This window comes from Vanacampus margaritifer, chromosome 14, assembly GCF_051991255.1.
Source record: "Vanacampus margaritifer isolate UIUO_Vmar chromosome 14, RoL_Vmar_1.0, whole genome shotgun sequence".
NCBI lineage: Eukaryota > Metazoa > Chordata > Actinopteri > Syngnathiformes > Syngnathidae > Vanacampus > Vanacampus margaritifer.
The window spans coordinates 20,695,988-20,719,025 of record NC_135445.1 but is presented as its reverse complement, the minus strand read 5'-3'; the positions used below and the strand labels follow the sequence as shown (position 1 = coordinate 20,719,025).

Here is a 23,038-nt window from a genome sequence, read left to right as displayed (position 1 = left end):
AAAATGAACCAAATTAGTATTTGACTAATAAGCAGTCACAGTGTATATACTGTATGTACAGTAGATGTCCCTGTGTTCAGCTACTTACCTTGTGCTTTAGCCGGCTCTTTACTTCCTTGATGCCCATTTTGGCATGGTCTTTAGCCTGTCAATAGAAACATACATGCTAGAACCAAACAACTCTATTTTTAACATAGTTTGAGTTATTTTTAAAATTATTATTACTGAGCATGCACTCACAAATTTGTAAACAGTCTTCATGGCTGGGTTTGCTTTGGTCTTCACTGTATTCAAGATAGCCCCGCTGCCTTTCTGTCAGGAGACATGAGAATATTTCAAAAAACACTTGCATTTACAAAGTGCTGTTTGCAAGACAGAAAGAGGGTCAGGGAAGTAGGATTCACAAGAAAGGATACAATTTTATTAAACTAGAGCTGCGTGCAGCTATGTAGGGGCCTTGAAGCCCGGGCCACTTTTTGGGGTACAGTGTTCGCTCGCTATAACGCAGTTCACATTTCACGGTCTCGCTATTTCACGGATTTTTTTTTGTCCAATTTTGCATGCAATATTTTTTAGTTATGTCCCTATTTTATGAAGATTTATGAAGGTTTGAACATTGAAAATGTTTAAACAAGAGAGAAACGTGATTAAATGTAAATGCCTCGTTGAGGAAAATGTGTAAACTGTGTGGTGAGATGTTTTAGAGCCTTAAAACATTTATAATAAATGCAAAACATAAAGCTAACTACTTTGCAGATTTCATTTATTACGGGTATTTTTTGGAACCTAACCCCAGTGGAACACAAGGGAACACTGTACTTGCACATTGGGGTACTGACACATTAAAATTATTTTCTTTTTTTAAATAATGGCACACAACTTTACATATGTATTTTTTGTTTTGCACCTGGCCTGATGTGTATTCAAAATCTCATCAGTTTACATACATGTTTAGACCACCCATATTAGCAAATATTTCTTGGCAAAAAATGCATAGCTAAAGCAACAGCGTTCAGTGAAATAGAAAGGTTTACATTTCATCAGCAACATCTTTAGATGACACACCAAAATATTCAAGTCAATTGAATAAAATCTGTGGGAGGAGATTGTTAACTCATTTGCTCCCAAAAAAACGTATTCTTGGCAAAAAATGCATAGCTACAGCAACAGCGTTCAGTGAAATAGAAAGGTTTACATTTCATCAGCAACATCTTTAGATGACACACCAAAATATTCAAGTCAATTGAATAAAATCTGTGGGAGGAGATTGTTAACTCATTTGCTCCCCAAAAAAATGTATAAATACGTTTTTTATGCTAGAGCATACAGAAGGCTTTGATGCAGCCTCTGAACTGCAGAAAATGGGTGAAGCAATGGTAGTAATTACAAAAACGGCCAGCATATAGCAGAGTATAAGAGTTCCACCAGGGCCATGTTGAAAAAAGCTCATTTACCCACAGTTCTAAACATATTTGTGAATAATGATGAAACTTATATATTATTCTAATATTCTAATGCTAAATGCTGCAAATCGGAAACAGATATAAATATACTTTTTTTTCCTGATGAAAGAAGAGATTAATCTTTCTCTTGGTAGGTTCCATGTTTTGATAGCAATAGAACACAATATTCTGTGGGGCTTGCAAAATCAGTCAAAATCCAGTAAAACAGCCGGCAGCGAAGTGGGTTGCTTCAGTGAAAATGGCTGGGAGTTAATGAGTTAAAATGTGACCTCTATAATAGGCCAAAAATCCAACAAAATGTTAAAGTAAATCCAAAAGTCTTGGGCTGTTTCATATGCCTCCAACTTTTACTGTAACCGGGGCTGCACTTTGGAAAATTTGTATGGGGCGGGACTGAGCCATTTTTGAAAATATAATTATTTATTACATTTATCTATACTTATTTATTCTATTTTATATATTATAAAAATATACATTATTTTGCCAGGCCTGATGTGTGTGAAATTTTCATCCATGTTAAGACACTAAAAATATCAGCGTTCTTTTTTTCAAACAATGTATTGCCATAGCAACAGAATTTCACAGAGCGACCATTACGGTGAAAAATAAGTTCATAGATCTCTTCAGTGATGTACTGCCATTAAATATGTGAAATTTTGAGAAGTTAGGACCATCTGGGTCAAATTACAACACCATTTATTGTCACAGTGGATCATCAGACTTTGCGGTTCCGTAATGGCCACACCCTGTGCCAAAAAGTCAGAATGTTTGGTCTGAGGCAGGATCAACAACCTAAGGCTTTTCTGCCAAATTTTTAACTAGGTCTGTTCTAGGCCTAGGCGTAGCAGATACAAATGTAAAAATAAAAAAAGTTTTACAAAGACATTTCTTGTCACCACTAGGTGGTTCTATATTTATAACCAAATTTCATCATATAGATACCTTCAGGCCATGACTATTAACATACATGTTGATAGTAATATACATATTAACATACATGTGAAGTCTAGGACATTTTTTTAAATAAATCTAGTGTTCCTTTAAAATACCGTGATACAGACTCTTTAAAAAATATTGACTGCAAGTAAAAGTAGGCAGTGTTGTAGCTGTAATATGTTCGACCAAGGTGATTTTTTTTTAAGATAACAAAAGGTCTAGACATCAGCTAACAGGTCAAAACCATTTGAATTGTATTTGTATGATAATGTGTCAAACCAATTCCATAAGTATTTTGAACAACTTGTATGAACCAACAACCAGAATATTAATAAAATAAATTGTAACACAGACTTGGTCAAATTGTGGCTGATTTTACTCACCTTCACAGTGGTTAGCCACTGGTGGTAAGATTTATCATCTCCTGTAAAGAAATTGATTGAGTGATTAGAAACCTTGAACCTCCTTAACCATATTTTCTAAGGCCTATTATAAAACAGAATACTCCATGAATTCTAATTGAGATTTCTCAATGTTCACATGCAAAATGTATTTTTTACAACAAACTCAACACACATTGCAAACTTGGCACAATTCTAGCTTTTAAGGAGTCAAATACATGCAGTCTATTCATCATCGAAATTATGAAAACTATTCACTGAGAAATGGATATAAGCTTTCTAAGGGTCAATGCCTTCCTCTGTATGCCCCTCTAAAAAAATAAAAGAAAATAATGAAATATGCACTGCTGTGTATAAAATTCATTATGCAGTAGAATAATGGAACAATGGGCACACATTCGGCTACTGCGTGATGATTGAATGATCTGTCTGAGGGGTAGATTGGGGTATGACTAAACATTTAATAAGGTTATTTTAATATTTTATACAAAAAATGTCAGTCAGTCAGTCAGTCTGTATCTCTCTCTCTCTCTCTATACATACATACATACATACATACATACACACATATATATATGTGTGTGTATGTGTGTATATATCATATATATATACATATATATATATATATATATATATATATATATATACACACACACACACACACACACACACACACACACACACACACACACACACACACACACACACATATATATATACATATACATTTATTAGGGGTGGAACGGTTCACAAAATCCACGGTTCTGTTTTCGGTTTTTGGGTCAGTTTGGTCTGCAGTTTTAGAAAAATCAATTATATCTTGGAGTTACAAGTAAAAGTGTATATTATTCACAGCATATGCTTGTGGCATATAGTGGCAGGCATAACAAATATCTGCCCTTCAATTGGATGGCAAACGGTAAAACCAACCTGTGTTTATCAGTCTGTTGCCATTCATACAACAGACTAAGTCATGGTTACCTGCATATATATCAGCTTTGTGTTCAACTTTACAAGCCCAGATAAATTTGTGACTAAACTGTGTTATGATCATTATTTGAGTAAGAAAACTTTTTAGTTTTGTTTGCTGGTTTACAAGACAGCGTCCATTTGGCTCTTGGCTCTCACTGGGTTTGAAGACACCACTTGAAGAGCTGTGCAACCTAGCTCGTTGCTAACGGCTAACCAAGTGCATTCATTCAAAGCAGAGATACAGCGGTAGTGCTACACAGTCCAAATGGCTCCTCCACGCCAACATTCTCCTTAAAAATTGTGTGTTTTGGCTCCAGTGTAGTACAGTGTATTTCTATTGGGTAATTTTGCCAAGGACGTTTCTGCTGCGTCATGACTGGAATTCCCTTCAGGAGAGGCTTTCCAAATATGGACGTTAGTCGAACGTAAAAAAAATTATGCCGTTAAAGGCACTTTAAGTTAACGCGATATTAACGTGATTATTTTGACAACTATATATATATATATATATATATATATATATATATATATATATATATATATATATATATATATATATATATATATATATATACTGTCAAAACTAATACATAATCCAGAATACATAAGTATTGTGTGTAAAAGCATATATATATATATATATATATATATATATATATATATATATATATATATATATAAAATATATAACACTAGACCATTTGCAATTTCAACTTCGCAGACATTAACCAGATTGTACAAATTGGTGCCTTCAATTGGGTTAAACAATTAGGTTAAATGTGGGTCCCATGTTGGTTTGATTAGGAAATCCATCACCTCGTTTAAGACTGTTTCTCATTTCCTGTTTTAGTTTTTCTTTGATTATTTTATCATTTTAGTTCTTGTTTTATTTCCTATGACAGTAGAGTTTTGCTTCTTTTAAGTAGATTTTCCCACGTGCACGAAATCAAAACCTGATTGCTTACTGTGTGTGTTTCATCAATTTATAGAAACCTCGAAGCTGAAAAAAGAACTCACAAAAATCGTAAAAAGGGTACAGCCTTCATTTTGATGACTGATTCAATGAGGTTCTCATTTGTTATTCTGATAAAACTATCAAAAATAGATGTGGTGCTCCAAGGTTCTGATTCAAAATTAATTTAAAAATTACATTTGAGTCTTCTTCAATTAATGAGTCAACTGATTATTAATTTAATTAACAATTATTGATTTAATAATTAATTGGACTATTTTCCCTTACATAATGGTGTTCCTTTGGTGAGGCCCATTTAAGTTACATATTTTGTGAAACACACACATGGAACAATTTTAAAAACAAACAGCTTAGTGCAGCTCTACTTTCTCTTTTGGGAAATTTCAGCTCGTTTCCATAGCAGCCAAACTAAAACTTAACACCAGCTAATCCGGTGTATAAAAGCAGTGTATTTGAAGTGATAAATGAAAAGGGAATAAATTTGTCGATTATTTGAATGTTACACACACAAAAAGTGGAAGAGTAACAATCACATTTAATTTATTGCATGCAAAATTTTATCAGGCCTGGGAATGTCTTTTCTGATTGGGTTAAAATTACATTCCAAAGCTCACGTGGCGCAATCAGTTTAGCTACCTGATTACGTTACAAGCCTTAAGACTGAGGAAATAGTTCTTAGTGCACCAAATTCTGCATCGAGTCCATTAGAGTCACAGCCCTTCAGAGCGCTCCTCATTTGACATGTGGCCTCCAACAGGACCACATGTCAGCACGCGACCCCTAATGAGAGCCCACTGTCTGCCTAATTGTAGTACTAAAACATTAGTAACACAGTTTGATTAAATTGTTGCAATTAGATTTCTATCTGGTTAACTTAAGTCTACTGTTTGCGTATAGTGGAGCAGATAATTGCATTTTTAGCCAGAATCATTCACTTTGTGATACAAGCATGACATTTTGTACATATACTCTTTAAACCCCACTCTTTTAAAAAATAACGCTGGCCACACAAAATCCAAGATGTCTGACGATTTTTTCCCCCCTTAATAACTCAAAATGCATTGATTTTAAGCCCCATAAATGTATTAAAGTTTAATATAAAGTTGGGTATTGCGGATATTTTGGTGCCAAGTATATGTGTAGTAAGACATTTGTAACAATGATTGTTATTAATTGAATATGGTTATGTTTTTTTTTTTTGTAGCCTGCTATTTTCAGCACATTTAGGACATGTAACCATGATGGGGTCCAAGATGTCTGCCATCAACTTGAAGTAATCATAAATTCAGTACAGTATATAGACGATAAAAGCAGATATTTTGGTACCATGTGCATCTATAATGATTCGTAAAATACAGCATCTCCAAGTCACAATCCTTCACTATGGGCAGAGAAACTCAGTTTGGAGAAAACAGAATAGGCTTCTGGACATATGTCTCATGTCTGCCTAGCTGTTTTCTTGCCCTTGTTGCGGAAGGCTGACAGGGTGTCACATCCTGTAAAGGCATGGAGAAATAGCATGCCTTCATTTGCCTTGATCATGATGGATTGGCTGCCATGTTCTGTAGCACATTAAGCGTGCATAAAAATACGGCTGTCCACTTTCTCATGATAGCATTTGCCCAGTCCATGAGTGCTGAGGACAGCCGGTCCCTTTGTGACAATAACCATATTTTTGGTAAACATTTGTGCCACTTCGTCGGCAAGAAGGTGGTACAACTCTTGTTGTCATTAAGAAGTTATGCCATTGATGGCATGGTGTTCCTATTTGTCACCTTGCGTCTTACCCACTAGCCACGTTTTGACCGTGTTCCAGCTTTAAGGTTTGAAGTGTTGTACACATCAAAGACCAGATGTGTTATTGTGTACTTGCTGGAGTATGTGTATATCACTGGAAGGAAGTCGAGAATTGCATAGTCCTCAAATGTCTTGAATCTTTTTGGTGGCAGGGCATGTGCCAAAGCTGACCCATCTACAATGAGAACGTCTGCTTTCTTGTCAACTGGTGGAACATAAGTCTCAAGGATAGAGGTCAGCTGAGACTTCAAGAGTACAATCTTCCACCCTTGCTCAATGTAGCAGGGAAGGACTGGTTCTCTTACTGAAAAAACTCTTGAATGACACACTCTTGGCTATGACGAGATCAAAAGCTTTGAGAACAGCTGACAGTCCTCCTTGACAAGCTTATGCTTTGTTGATTCAGCAGAAGAAGAGTCCTGTCTACAGAAGTCAGCTCATAGAAAATGGATGGATTGTTTTCCAGGGCCTGTGAAAAGTCCAGAAATTTTCTCATCTGACCTCTCTCCAAGTGAGACTGCAGAAGTTCTGCAAAGTTAGGGTGAGCAAGGTCTTTTAGAGCTATAAGTTGTCCCAAACTTATCAACCATCTCATTGAACTTTTTCTGTGCCTGTGGAGTTCGCTCATGGTGGCTTCTGTGCTCCCTTGCCTCTTTGGTGTGTGCCTCCATTTCATATTGGGACACCAAACAACTAATCTCAGGACCAGCTACCATCCAAAAGTGCGGATGGGTCTTCAGTAAGGCCAATGGCACCACCATCACCTTTGATGATGGCATTTGCCTGCTCGTGAGCTAGATCAAGGGCAAGGGCGGAGAAATTCCTTGTTTTGTGGACAACAAAGTTACCATTATTGAACTCTTGAGCCAGTTCTGGGTGTGTGTTCTCTAACATGACCATGTCCCTGAGGTGGATAGGAAGCCACTGTGCAAAGTTGTTGTTGTTGGCGACGGCAAGGAAATAAGGTATAAATTCACTAACTGCCTGGCAATAGAGAGCAAAGTTGGCCTCACGAAAGGACCTGATGAGCAAGAAGATGACTATATCCATAGACAGCACCATGTGCCAAAACAGGAACTGTGGACTTTCCTCTTTGCGAAACTCGCACCACTCCTCAAAGCTCAATGTGTCATCAGTGTTATTTGTCCGATCTGCACAGCTGTCATGATATGCAGATTTAAGGAGTTTAAGGAGTAGAGGCTACAGGCTGTGACCTGATGAGTTTACCTCGTCTTGGTCACACTTGCAGATGATAGGAAAGATTCTGCAGTGCCAGAGGATGCAACATCTGCCTTCACCAAGGCCCCAGTCCAACCATTTTTTTTTGCAGAGAAGTGTGCCCAGGGACTTCTGGACTGCCATCTCAATATGGAGATCATCAAACATGACGAGGTAGCCATCTTGGACACCATCTTGGTTTTAGAAGTTCATTTTATGATCCATATGAAAATAACAGTTTATGAAAAGAACATTTTCATATGACCATATTCACTTACAGTTAATGTTACAAATGTCTTGTTCTCCCGAGTCTGTACAAGTATCTATATGCTGTATTTCAAGAGCTGTAATGGATACACACACATAATTGGTTCCAAAATATCCATAACTCCCAACTATATATTGAACATTAATACATTTTGGGGGATTAAACCCAATACATTTTGAGTTATTAAGGAAAAAAATATTTATTTCAGCAGACATCTTGGATTTTGTTGCCGCCATCTTGGAATTTTGCGTGGCCAGCGTAAATTTTGAAAAGAGTGGGGTTTGAAGAGCATATGTACCAAATTTCACACTTGTATCACGTGAATGATTTTTTCATTATCTGCTCCACTATTAATAGTTACATTGCTACAGTGCCAGAAGTTGCCAACGCAAAGCAATAACAACTCACGTGTGAGAACCGACACCAACGTCACATTCAAAGCACTTAATTTATAATTTAAATAATCAAGTTACCGGGATTTTAAACTAATCGAGGGATAAAATTACTACTGTACTATATTAATCTGTGATTTTCATTAGACCCAAGACATTTTGAAACAGCATTTTGCATCTATTATGACACTTTTAAACCTTGCATAATAAATTTCCAAAGTTTTTGCTCCTTGATTTATTTAAATTATAACCACTAGTGTCTTTTTAATAAAACGGCATCAGTGCCGTGCATAATAACCCGCGCAATCATCTGTATGAAGTGAATTTAACGTGTCTTGACAGATTGACATCTGACAGGAGACGCACGCACGCGCAACTTCCGATGTGACGTGTCGTTCATTGACAAAGTTTACGTTAGTGTGTCTTGCTAACAATTTTGCTTGCAAATTGCTACATTTTAAAACTTGTTTAAGACATTTAAACGCCCATTTAAGACACATTCAGTGAAAAACTTTATTGATCGAACAATAAGAACAAGTCCACATAAGAGCCTCGCTGCGTTTCCAAACGCCGATGGCGTCCTCCTGTGGCGATTTTTAGTACCACAGTTGAAAAACATTTACCAACAAAATTAAACGCTTGATAACTTCAATTATTGACTTACCAAGGAGTTTGTTGAAATAATTAATCGCTGTTTTGAAATTGAAAACTTGACAACACTAATAACCAGTAGTGTATAGCTTTCCAGTTTTATTAAATGTGTTTACCCAATTAATAGGCACTTTTGGAAACCTCAATTGAATTAAATGTAATTTAATTAAATTTGACTGCCTTCAGTTGACCTTTGTTTTCCAAAGCCCTGAACTTCATACGTATGATGTGGTTAATGTATTATAGCAAACTAAATTGTTTAACACATTTCCTTGAGGAGTTTCAATTATTTAATGCAGCGCCATTTAAAATAATAGTTAACATATTTGGAGCCCATCCTTATTCTGTGCCTTAATAATTTAGGTAAAACATTTGGAATCAACTAATTGAGCCCAAAAGCCAATTTTCAAACACTAAGCATTTCCAGCATTGTCTAATTGATTAATAATTAGTCCTCCTTCCAAATTGAGTAAAGTGAGCATATGTATATCTTTATTAATATCATAACGCTATTTTTAACCATGGATGCTTTGGAAAATGCCATTGCAACAGTGACTAACAATATCATTCCAGGCTATGCCGATGTGACAACCAGCGCTAACACGCAGAGATCCTCGAGGCCAACATTATGCAACTCGTTTGTGATGCTCGACAAAAATCGGTAACCCACTAAGACATGGCACAAATCCTCAGCCGACTGATGGTGGATTTTGTGGATTTTGTTTTTTTTCCCCATGTCATCATCATTGCTCTCTCTCTTTTTTTTTCTCTTGTGCATGTGCGGGTGTGCGTGTGCATATGTGCGTGCGTTTGAGTGTGTGCTCATTAATTCACATAAAACCAATTAAAAATCCCATACCGTTCACCTAAACCTTCAGAATCCAACTAGAGTTGTGACGTTGTCAGGAGACCCAAAGAAGGATCAAAGAAAAGAAAGAAAAGTGAAATCCAGCACCGACCAGATATCACCTACTACCCCCCGGGTTACCAACCTGAATCTTTCACCAACCCCAGAAACATCTAAATTTCAACAAATTAGGGAGACCTCAAGAGGCCAAAGGAAAGACTGAGGAAAGGAAGGAAGGATAGATGAAGCAGAGTGAGATCAGACATCAGCCTCCACCGATTCAACGACCAGAGGAAGAAGCAGATTGTGTTTGAATTTCGGTAGATGCTGGTGTGGTGGATCTAGCATGCATGAAAACCTCCACCAAAGAGGGGAGTTGTCGACCCCGGCCAGGACAGAGCAAGCACAACTCCCCAGGGCCCCCCAGGCCGCGGCAGCGCCAAGGCACAACCCCCGGGCCCCGCAGAGGCCACCGGCCGGAGAGCAAACCCAGAGCGCCCCCCCCCCCCCCCACCCCAACACGGCCCGCGCCCCAAGCCCAACGCAGCAGAACAGGGCACGGCAGGCCCACCAGGCACCCCACCGGCCCACAGCCACCGCTCCCCCACGACCCCCCCCCCCCCGCCCCCAACCCACACCCACCACAACCCAGCCCCTGGCGTCATGGGCTTTCTACTTGCGCCTCCGTGCTCTGGTACTCTAGTAACTGCATTGTTGTGCTTCACCTGTCCACCTGCCGATGCCACGTCTAGGAGTGCCGACTGAAACGTCCTGTCGAAGAACATTTCGGTCCGCAAAGGGAGGATCTGTAACAATTATCGGCCTGTTGTAATTTTTGCAACCTCATCATAGACAAGGAATTTCATTCCTGTGTCCTGGACATGCCACCGTGGGGGTTGGGGGAGACAAAGAGCACTCACGCCACACACACATACCTCCAGCCCCTAGCCTGGAGTGAGAAGACTGGCACACACACACACACAAAAAAAAGAAACGTGACTATTACTGATTATTTTGCAACAAAAGAATGAATTATAAATGTTATGCGTTTGCCATTTTTGAAATGTTGACTCCATGAAGTGTCATGAAAATGTTCCATTGCAGTGGCGGATTCCCCACTTAACTTTCATGTGTGTGCACGTTTTGACAGTTGTCAGCTAGGTAACATTTCTTTTGATGTGTTCAACTTAACGTGTTTGCATTTGATTGAAGTTTGAACTTAGAATCTAAGTTAACATGGGATCCAGATTCAATCAAATTATTCTTTACCAAAATTCCTAGAGGGCTGGTAACTTTCCGCCCTGGTCTCTGTGTAACTCGATAGCGGACCCCCATGATTGGAAACAGACTGAACCCCCGATTAGGGCAAGCTCCCTGCTTGTGTCATTCTCTCTCTTTTTGCCCTCTGGATACACCTGGCTGATGGCTCCCCTGCTCTGTGGGGGGTCTCCTCTCCGGGCGTGGCTGCAAGAAACAAAGCTAGCCCCAGTATCCGGGGGGCGAGCCTTTTCGCCCCACCGTGCTGTCTCCATCTGCCCGCCGGGGTCCCGTTGGGGGTTGGTGGTGCTGGGGGCGGGTGCGCCTCCTGCCCCCGCTGTCACTGCACTAGTTTTGCAAAATACACTTTGTTAATAGACACATAAACACCGTCTTCGCCCTACAACTCCCCTCCAATTTGAATGCACCCCACAACTAGGAGGGACGGGTGTGTCGGGGTGGGGAGCCATCGATTGGGGCAGACCGCAGTACTGCAGTCCCCCATCTGTATCCTGGTGTGGTGCTGGTGGCTGGGTGGGAAGGTGTCTGAGGATTTGGGGGCCTGGAGGCGGCGGGGGCTGGGTTATTGTGGGCGGGGGGGGTCGTTGGGGGAGTGGGGGCTATGGGCTGGTGGGGTGCCTGGCAGGCCTGCCGTGTCCCGTTCTGCTGCGTTGGGCTTGGGGCGCTGGCCGTGTTGGGGTGGGGGGCGCTCCGGGCTCATGGGTTTGCTCTCTGGCTGGTGGCCCCTGCGGGGCACGGTGGTTGTGCCAGATCCACAACACCAGCATCTATCGAAATTCAAACACAATCTGCTTCTTCCTCTGGTCGTTGAATCAGTGGAGGCTGATGTCTGTGGATCTCACTTCATTTATCCTTCCTTCCTTCCTTCCTTTTCTCAGTCTTTCCTTTAGTATCTTGAGGTCTCTCTAATTTGTTAGAATTAAGATGTTTCTGGGGTTGGTGAAAGATTCTGGTTGGTAACCCGGTGAGTAGTAGGTGATGTCTGGTCGGTGCTGGATTTCACTTTCCTTTCTTTTCTTTGATCCTTCCTTGGGTCTCCTGAAAACTTCACAACTCTAGCGGGATTCTGAAGTATTCGATTTAGGTAAACGGTATGGGATTTTTAATAGGTTTTAGGTGAATTAATGAGCACACACTCAAACGCACATATGCACACACACACTCACGCAATTACAAAAAAAACAAAAAAAACAAAGCTAGCTTGACCACCAGCACACGGCGCGTGTGGCCAACACATGCGACAAACTCACGGAAGCCATCACTTTTGGCGACAGGCACAGTCAAACACACTGCTTTTGGCAAGGCTAAACGGATCGCAGCGCTAGCAGCGCTAACAGCGGTGCTCTGAGGCCCCAACCGAAAAGGCCTCTTCGCAGCCAACAGGTCGACCTTCCCCCGCCATGAGGCTCAGCTGCCCAGCCGGACTCTTTCTCGCTCTCTCTTCATCTTCTGCTTCAAACAGCAGCTTGGCGACCCTCCAATCCAGGCTTTCCGCGACCAACACTAGACCATTTGTAAGTGCAACTTCGCAGATATTAACCAGATTGTACAAATTGGTGCCTCCAATGGGGTTAAATAATTAGTTTAAATGTGGGTCCCATGTTGGTTTGATTAGGAAATCCATCACCTTGTTTAAGACCTTTTCTCATTTCCTGTTTTTGTTTTTCTTTGATTGTTTTATCATTTCAGTTCTTGTTTTATTACCTATCACAGTAGTTACAGTTTTGCTTCTTTTAAGTTCCAAGCAGATTTTCCCACATAGGTTCGAAAAAAACTGTGTACAAAATCAAAACCTGATTGCTTACTGTGTGTGTGTTTCATCAATTTATAATAACCTCTAAGCTGAACAAAGAACTCACAAAATCATAAAAAGGGTACAACCTTCATCTTAATGACTGATTCAACAAGGTTCTCATCAGTTATCCTAATAAAACTATTAAAAAATAGATGTGGTGCTCCGAGGTTCTGATTCAAAATTAATTCAAATATTAAATTTGAGTCTCCTTCAATTGATTATTTATTTAATAATTAACAATTATTGATTTAATAATTAATTGGACCGATTTCCAAGTCAAAACTGGCTCACCTGCATAATTGCCATTGTTGATCTCCTCCTCAAAGATGTCAGTGAAACCTTCTCCAGAGTTTAATAGTTCCAGACGGCCATCAATGAACTGCAGTTGCAAAAACAAAACAGACAAACAAAAACAAGTTACTTTTTCTTAGTATTTTGACTGTGACGCTGTTCTCATACGTATGTTATTCATCTTCAAAATTAATAAATATATCATGAAATGAAATCATGAAAACAACAACAACAACAAAAGAACACTTTAACACACCACTAGCAGTTCGTCAGATCAGCTTGGAGCTGTTGAAGCTGTTGGAACTCGGCTCGCTACCCCATTGTTTTTTTGTGTGTTTTTTTTTATTCATCTTCTTCCACAAAACCAGACATTGCACAGGCCTCTCAGGCCCAACACAGACACTCTTTTCACATATGTGATCAAACTGGACCGTCTCTAAGTGTTGAGTGATTGGTCTATTCAATCATTTGTTGGTTAATTTCCACGTAAAATAACCCCCACATTTGATACTGCTTTGGAAAAATCCCAAGGATTTCATTGTGTGACAACACCGCCACCGTGTGGACATTTTGAGTCCATGTGACCTGGTGGCAGAAGATAAAAAGGCATTGACTGCATAAAATAGTAATTCTTCCTGGGTGATTCAATTGTAGGAATTTTCTTAAAGCATTGTATTTCATTATTTTCCATTTGAATTTGTTTTTGGTTGTAATACACCAGCATGGTTAATTTGTTTAGATTTTTTGGGTTCCTTTGTTTTAATTGTAATTTGGGTTGACTGAGGATCGTGAGTTCCCCTGTTTTTTGGTTTTGGTAACTCCGAGTAACACCCTTTTGCAAGGAACACACATTTACAGTTATAATTTTTTTCCCCCCTTTGAACTCCACCCCATTACTAACTACTTAGGCGGTCTTTTCACATAGGTGCTCTCAATTGACTGTAGGCTCAATTAAAAAAGTTCAATTACAATTGCTGTAACTAATTAACTCTTTCCATACATAAGACGTATCAATACGTCATAAAAGTCATAGTCATCGCGTACATATGAAGTATTTATACGTCATAAACGTTTTTTCATGCAAGAGTGTACATGAAGGTCTGACAGCTTCTGACTGAAGGATTAAGCTTGACTGCAATGTTATTTATTTTTAAATGGCCAGCAGGTGGCAACAAGTATAAGATCAGCCAGTATCATGCAAGGATCTTGTTGCAGAAGAAGAGGAGGAGGAAAGAACAGGACTGTTAAGACTGTTGAAACTTTCAGAAAAAAAAGAAGAAAAAAAAAAAACTTTCAGTGCCGAAGAAAAACAAGTCTGCATTATTATCTGCGCAATGACTCATATCCGTGATGGTTGCTGCTGTGTGGTTCCCCCAACCTTTAGATCAGCAACTGCTGTGTAACCAGCAACCACCCTAAAAAAAGGATTGTAACTGAGCACATCTATGTCCGTTCTCCTCGCGAGCAAAAATAATCTAAGTCCCTTGTCTTCCTTCCCTGTCTGTTCTAGGTTGGCTTAACCTGACATTTCCACTATTTGCAGTCCTATCCCATGCAAATAACGGGGGTCTACTGAGTGGCCTAGTGATATTTTTTTTTATTTTGTCCCCATTAGCCTATTTGGAATTTGATTAATCCAAAAGTAATAAATTGTAAACCAGCTATATTACTTTAATATTACAGTAATTGAATTACATTACTTATGCACTCATGGATTACATTACATTACGTATTGCTTATATAGCATAATGTGACCATGTATAGATAGTTAATGTCTTTTAATTCTACTTGATTTTTTCCCCATCAAAATGCATCAAATTTAAGTGTTTAAATGTGAAATATTACAAGGGAGCATGCCCCTGGACTCCAATGACTCTCTGAGGCACCATTGTGCATGTGCTTCAAAATGCACATGCTACAAACTTAGGTCGTTGCATTCTACTAGTTCACCATAGATGGCAAAAAATGTTTTGACGCTTCGATGTCTTCCTTGGTCTACCAGTATGCTTACCTTTAACAACTGTAACAATAATGCCATGATGGATGTCCAATAAACGGGGGAGGCTCCACCAGGGGAAACTCAAAAAACAGTCTACATATCACCTCCCAACATGGCCATGCCAACCCCAGGTGGCCTGGAAGATTTTTTTCATCGAACCAGAGAACACAATAAGAATTGTGTTCTTTTGCTGACAAACAACAACTCTTCGGAGAGGTCACTATCTGCTCGAATGTGGATTTGGAGTGACCTGAAACCAAGGCACCCAGATGTCGAAAATTCTTACACCTCCAGCATCTCGATCGCCTTTGTCACCACCAGGCTTCTCTAACCGGTAGCTCACGTAGTTTGAGTAGCTTGCAGACATATTTCAACCAATGTTTTTGATTTTCGTTCTTGATGATGTATAGATTGGATGAGCACGACCTGAGAGTCCAGACTGCAGTCACATCAGATATCTACCCGATTTATATAAACAAAAGCCGCCTGGGTCAAATCTGGAAAAAATAAAAAATAAATAAAATGATGAATTGTACTCTTACATTGACATGAAAAAAATCAAATGGACGACACAAAAAAAAAAATCTGAATTGATCTGCAGAATGTACGTAGCTTTAGACAAACTTGTCAAAGGGCAGTAAATGATCCAGCTGAGGATTTTTCTTTTTCACATGGACTTTTTGGTCTTGCTTTCCTCATTTTTGGTTTTGAACAAAAATGGTAATTTTGGTGCATCTTCAATTCAAAACCAAAACTTTTAACTACTTAAGGACAGTATTGTAAAAAACATTGAAATACAATATCAGCAGTTAGAAAACTACTGAAATCTATGAAAATAATAATAAATAAAAAAAGACACTATTTTGCCTCAAATTGAGATCTGAAAAACATAAATAGAAAAAAAAAAGACACAATTTGCCCAAAATTGAGATCTGAAGTAGTGCTACTATGACTCACTGTTTAAACATGATCCAAAACCATGACCTGTGATCTGAGCCAAAAAATAAAGGTTTGTGGCTATAAACTCAATGATTCGCTGGATAAAATACAACTATGCAAACAAAATTGATAAGGATACAGATGTTTACCTGTTTGAAAAGTTGAAGCTGGATGGCATTCTGAAGGAAGTCTCTCATGGCACTCAATCGATGGTTTACAAAGGTTTCCTCATTAAATGTTATTGGTTCACCCTAACAATACAGAAAGACACATTAACATTAAAAACACCAGCTTTATTGATCTAGAGCAGTGATTCTCAACTGGCTGGCTGGTCAAGACCCAAAAATGGTTAGCGGACCCATTTTGGGTGGGTCACGGTCAGCCAGTAAAAAAAATTACAAGCATTTGAATTCAGATTTCTTCAGAACAGTATTGAGGCATGATAAGTTCTCGCATACAATATTGGGTAAGTGTCAGGAAGTTACTCGTCTTCAAGTCACTAGTGCTACACAGACACAGGGCATCTCTGCCTTTGGCTATCAAACGTCATAGCATAACTACCGTAGTAATATCAGGCATGAAAATGGGTCAGGGATGAAAAAGGTGATAAGCTGCACTGAGACCAAAATGCATCGTGTTTAATCTTATTTTGATTAAACACAGAAGATAATCAGTATCCTTTCATGAAGGACTACATAAATCAGTAAACAATGACTGTTGACATGCTGAAATCAAAGGATTTGGACAATTAAAAAAAAAAAAGGCTCCAAGCAATAACTGTATTATTAAGATAATTGTCGATTAATTTGATAATAGATTACTTGTCGATTAATCGAATAATTTTGACAGCTCTACAGAGAAGCCTTAAGATGTTGATCATGCCCCAGACTAAATATTGTAACTTTTCGGCAAGGGGTGTGGTATGGTGCCGCAAAATCTGTTGAGTCACCGTGACAATAAAAGCTGCTTTAACTTAACCCAAATGATCCTATCGTCTCAAAAATTCACACATTCGAGGAGAGTCCAGCAGTCCTGAAGACATCTACGAACTTATATTTCATCGTAGTGATAGCGCCACCTATTGGCAAAAAAAAAAGGTTTTGTCCCCCCCAAGTTTTTCCTCCAAGCAGGTTAGCCGGATCTACCTCATATTTGCTCAGAAGAGTGTTTAGGCCTTAATGATGTTACAACACAAAGTTTGTCAGTTTTTGTGAAACACTGTGGGTGTGGTAACACATTTTTCGCAACAAAAACACAGATTTTGAGGGCCTAAACATGTATGAAAACTTATGAAAAACGCACATGTAGCCTGGCTAAATGAGCAATATTTTATAGTGTTTTTTTTTTTTTATGACTCACTAGCCCCCCTAGACATTTTTAACGAAACAACACCCGGTTGTGTGTTTCAGCAAGATCTATGAACATTTTGAACAGGAAGTGATAGGACAGGATAATAACATGAAAAGATTTTTTTGACTGTCCGATTTTTGCCAATTTTTGCCCATTTACAGGGGTCATATTTTTACCCACTTAGACGTTTCATCTAATTGACCTCCCAACCAATAGGAGCATGCCAAGCCCTTCTCCTTCCCTGCCAAGGCCTACTGCCTTGGCAGGGAAGGAGAAGGGTGGCAGCAGACCACCGATTGTCTGTAGACTGGAACGAGGAGGACACTTCTAGCGCAGGTAACTCACGGCACAAACAGCTATACTTTATTTTAACACAGATGCAATGGATGAATGAGTGTTGAAGTTTAGTCATATAAAATGTTAATTGGTTTCGCTGAAGCTAGCATTACGTAGCTTCCATCTGTTAAAGGGCTGGCTTGTTTACATTAGCGCTAAGGTCTGCCAATGTTTTTGAGTCAACCCATTCCGTAAATCAAGACTGCAGTTGATTCAATGGAATAAATAGTTAGTTCACAAATATATATATATATATATATATATATATTTCTTTTAGGGCTGGTAGTTGGTGTCTGTATAGATGTTATTAATGCACAGTACATCAGGAACTCAATAATCTAAATGCCAGGATATCTGGGAAGACAGGGACAACAATATTTGTTTATGCAATATTTGTACTGAATATATACAATTCCAACAACTTTAACAGCTAGTGTGTATGTAGTTTGTTTGTTTGTTACTATTTATATGCCTTGCTCATTGACTAACCCTCCACATGGATTGGAAGCATTCTTAAACTGAAGCCTTTTTTTTTCTCCTTCGACCAGTCGTGAAATGTCCCCTCTGCATTCAACCAGGGCCTTAAGGTACTCTGGCAGCAGTAGTGGACTGCAGGACAGCACCTATGGGCACGTTTTAAAGCGCTAATCCAAGATCAGTACGCAGCTATTGTTCAGATGGCGTGAAAGTGTAGATGGGTGACATGAAATGTATGTGTTGTTTACAGTCTCATAATGCGTGATGCATATTGCATGTTTTCATGTCTCATTTCAGTGACACCAATAAGTCAGGATCCTTGGGCTCGCCTTTAGACTTGGCCAGTGAAGCAGACGCTAAATGGTAGCAACCACTACAGTGCTGTAGTTTTTGTAACAGAAAAATGGTGAGACAGAATTTCAATAGTTTGTGGCGAGCCTATTATGACCCAAAAATGTATTTGATATTTAATTGTGCCATTCTTCCTCTAGTGCCTCGGAGGCCCCTGTCAGAAACTGTGGTTGACACTGGATTGGAGCGGCACTGAATGACCGCTCGACACCTTGCCATCTTCGATTGATGATGTCTTTTGACTGCAGTGGTCATCCTCACAATTTTTGGATGTCTAATGGATAAGCATGATGCTTGGTCATATTTGTTTTGCTCAAGGGTTGTCTAACTCCCGCTGCACATCATTCTTAAGACATTTTCAGGTTGGAGACGGACGACAAACACAGGGCTTAAAGTAAAAACAAATTCATATGCATTAATAACATCTATAACAGACACCAACTACCAACGTATAAGCCCTAAAAAAATAAAAATTGATTGTTATGAACTAATTATTTTTCCATTGAATCAACTGCACTTTTGTAATGTAAATATGCCAGCCCTTTAACAGATTGAAGCTACGTAATGCTAGCTTCACTGTAGCCAATTAACATGTTATAAATGATGCATATGTGGTAAAACAAAGTATAGTTGCTTGTGCTATGAGTTACTTGCGCTAGACGTGTCACCCTCGTTCCAGTCTACAGACAATCGGTGGTCTACTGCTACTGCTTTGGCAGAAAAGGAGAAGGGCTTGGCGTGCTCCTATTGGCTGGAAAAGCTTCCATTTCATTAGTTCGTCAAAATTGACGGGCCGAGCTAATTAGCTTAATTAGCATAATTACGGCAAGTGGCGTTTGAGACAGCGCTAGGCGGAAGAAGCAGTGTTCCGAACGGCGCTTAAAGCGGTATTTAAAAGTTTAAAGCGTCGTTCGTAACGCCATCCGGCATTGCCAGCGGCATTGCAACGGGCGTTCCGATTGCCGTCCGGCGTTTAAAAGTGGCGCTCTGAACGGCGTCTGGCACTTACAAGCGGCGTTACGAACGCCGTCTGGTGCTTTTCAAAATAAATGCGGATCGGTGTTGTATGATCACATTGGCCCACCTTACTCGGCCTAGTTCTTCGCACGTGAAATCCTGTATGAGTGAGTGATGTCAAGCGTTCAAGGGCGCCAAGGAAAATTGTCAACTCTTGGACAACTCTTCAGCTAATGCAGCAGCACTTTGACCGGCAAACAGGAGGCGATGGTTCGAATCACACCTTAGACAGATTGCAGTTCAAGTGTTCTTTTTATTCATTTATCTTTCGACTACAATTAATACTTTGTAATTTTCACATAATTTATCTTTCAATTTACCTTATAACCATTGAGCGTAGCATTCAGCTATTCACATTCAGCTTTCAGCATTCCCACGCAATTTCTGCAGAAACTGCACTTAGTTCACTAAGCGCAATTTCTGCAGAAATTGCACTTAGTTCACTAAGCAATTCTTCCGTCCCACTGTGCAGCCATTATTGACAAGTGCAGAGTGTCTCTTTGAAGTCTCCCCCCACGTGCACGAATGAGGAAGGGTGGGGGAACACGAGGCAGTATAGACAGGAGCAGAGCAGTCAGAAGCGCAGCTGAGCAAGGGTCACAGCGCACATTTGAACTATATCGATACAGATGAAATAGTCTAATTGCATATCCCATTTAAAAATATATCGATATAATTTTTATATCGATATATCGCCCAGCCCTAAACTGTAACGCAGAAGCCTTAGGCAGGGCTGGACTGGGACTCATTTATGATTTATGCTGTTTTTGATCTGTCTTTGCTAAGTTTCCAAAATTAAAAAGGAGATGAATAAAAAGTGAATATTTGTCATCTGTAATTCCGTAATATTGGTTTGAAATGTGTCATTATTGGTTGTTTACTGGGTGCCTAATGTGTTTGGTCCAGTCCTTGATTTGAAAATTTGGCTCAACTGAATTAGTAATTGAATAGCCCTGACATACATAATGCACACATGACGTCACATCAGCAGACAGAGGGCTGGAAATTCGAACTAGAATCCAGTCTAAAAACTATTGACAGGAGGCTTGCAGGGAGTACCCATTTTGAAAAGCTAAGGTGTTAATCTACTAATTAGAAGATGTTTAAGTCATAAATGATCAAATAAAAAGGCTATATTTTTGGGCAAATTGTTACAAAGAGCAGCTTTAAGTTGACAACACTGAAGCCAAGTCACTGCTCTTGGCACTGCTTACTTAGGCTAAGTTCACACTGCAGGGCGTGATGCCCAATTCAGATTTTTTTGTTAAATCCGATCTTTTTATGTACTGTTTACATTACAAAAGCAAATGTGACATCTACTGTGAACGCAACGTGCCCGTGATGCGACTCGCATGCACAAAGAGCACACGTCGTATTTAAATAGACCGCAAAAAGGGGCTGGGCGATATGACTGAAAAATAAATCACAGTTTAAGTATTTATTAGTCGTTGTTGACAGTTATAATTGTTTATTTTGAATTCAAAAAAGGATCAGGAAAAGAAAAGGCTGACAATTTAATTTGATTATAAATATTTAACCTTTAAAAAGACACCAACACAAACAAAATATGTGCAAAGTGCAAAGTATTTCAGAAAGATAAATTTGAGACATGAAATAAACCTAGCCACCTGATTGAAAAATAAATCTATCAAACACATTTTTACCACTTAATATATATCCAAAAGTTGTTGCCAAAAGTGACTATCCCTTTTTATCAACAATTAGTTTTTCTTTGGTCGTCACATTCATTTTTTGATTTTGGTTAATGTACGACATTATTATTATTATTTTTAAATACGTTCTGAGACACAATGACCACGGAATCATATTTGTCAACAGATTTTAGTTTGATGACGTAATTGCGGGCAGGTCCCAAATCTACTTCTCTTCTCGTCCTAGTTGTGTAAATTGAAAGGGAGCCACAAACAGAGAAATTAGATGTTTGCGGCGTGCTTTTAGCTTATTTTAAGATGGTGCTGGTGTGTTAGCTTTGGGACATACCTGTGTGAAGTTTGAATCCATGCATCGGATTGTCACGGGAGTTGGAATTGAGGTCACGCGCAGTACCAACACCGGAACGTACAAATGGACCGAGAGCACTCGATAGCTATGGGAAATGCCGGGATGTACGGACTTCTGCCGTTGTCTCTAGTTGCATATAGTCACTCGCTGTGACACGCCTCCGCGTACACACTGTGTGCTTGCCCGGCGTTGACCGCGGGCCCCTCAAAAAGGCACGTAATGTGCTGTTGCATTATGTTTACAACATACGGGGAATGAAGCGTCTGTGAGCGCTACTTTGGTGGCTCTCAGTAAACACGGAATTAGCTTGAATAGTGGCGCTACTGAAATGTAAACAAAACAAGTAGAGCACTGCGCAGAGCGCTTGCTCATGTTATAAAAGAGTCTCACACACGCAACCGATTCATAACCACGCGATATCTGGTCCACAGCTTTACAAGCAATGTATCTATTGATTACCCGCGGATTTTGTATCGATTGAGGAGCCTGCTACCAATATGGTCCTTATGACTCTCCTCGACGAAGGATATCCGGTCAAATTGTTTTTTTGTCCCACCCTACTAAATAGGTCTAAATATTTTATAATAATATTATAATTTTCATTAATTATAATAAATGCAATGATAATAAAAAATTGGCATAATTTTTTTCCCGCCGTTTTGGTTTTCGGTTTTTGGCCAAGCATTTCTCATTTTTGGTTTCCTTTCCGGTTAGCCTTTAGCGTGACAGTGGATGGCTATGTTTAAGGTAGCAAAGGTTGCATTAAAGTAACGCATTTAATAAATGTTAGCGCATCACATTTTGAATATTTGTTCATGTCAAAATATAAATAAATATATATATTAATATATATATTTTAAATAAAAAATGTTGAAGACATCCTCATAACATTAAACGTCAAAATAATTAACACATAACTTGTGCTCATTAAATTTGGCGGCAAAAAATGTTGATTCAAAAAAGCTATTTTTATTAAGCGATTAATAGTAATTTATCAAAATTCTAAAATGTGATTAATCTGATTAAAAAATGTAATCGTTTAACAGATCTAATTTCTATCTGTTTCCATTTTGCAGCAATTAGCATTACAATAAAGCTAAGTTTCATCACTATTCCAAATCTGTTTAAAACTGTGGGTAAATTAGCTTTTTTCAACATGGCCCTGGCTGATCGCTTATAATCTGCTCCCCATTTTTGTGATAACTACCATTTCTTCAACTGTTCTCTGCAGTTGAGAGGCTGCATCAAAGTCTTCTGTATGATCG

At 39.1% G+C, this 23,038-nt stretch overlaps 1 protein-coding gene across 7 annotated transcripts in view; it reads right to left on the bottom strand.

The window, feature by feature from the left end:
- The window catches only part of LOC144063818 (DENN domain-containing protein 1A-like), a 125,205-nt gene that overhangs the window by 26,329 nt on the left and 75,838 nt on the right, over nucleotides 1-23,038 (bottom strand). For all 7 annotated transcript variants that reach the window (XM_077585687.1, XM_077585688.1, XM_077585693.1 and 4 more), the window contains 5 exons: nucleotides 16,370-16,471; nucleotides 13,283-13,370; nucleotides 2,783-2,823; nucleotides 241-312; nucleotides 89-145 (listed from right to left, as the gene is read on the bottom strand). In XM_077585687.1, coding sequence (XP_077441813.1) covers nucleotides 89-145; nucleotides 241-312; nucleotides 2,783-2,823; nucleotides 13,283-13,370; nucleotides 16,370-16,471 — 360 coding nt within the window. The remainder of the gene's footprint in view (nucleotides 1-88; nucleotides 146-240; nucleotides 313-2,782; nucleotides 2,824-13,282; nucleotides 13,371-16,369; nucleotides 16,472-23,038) is intronic.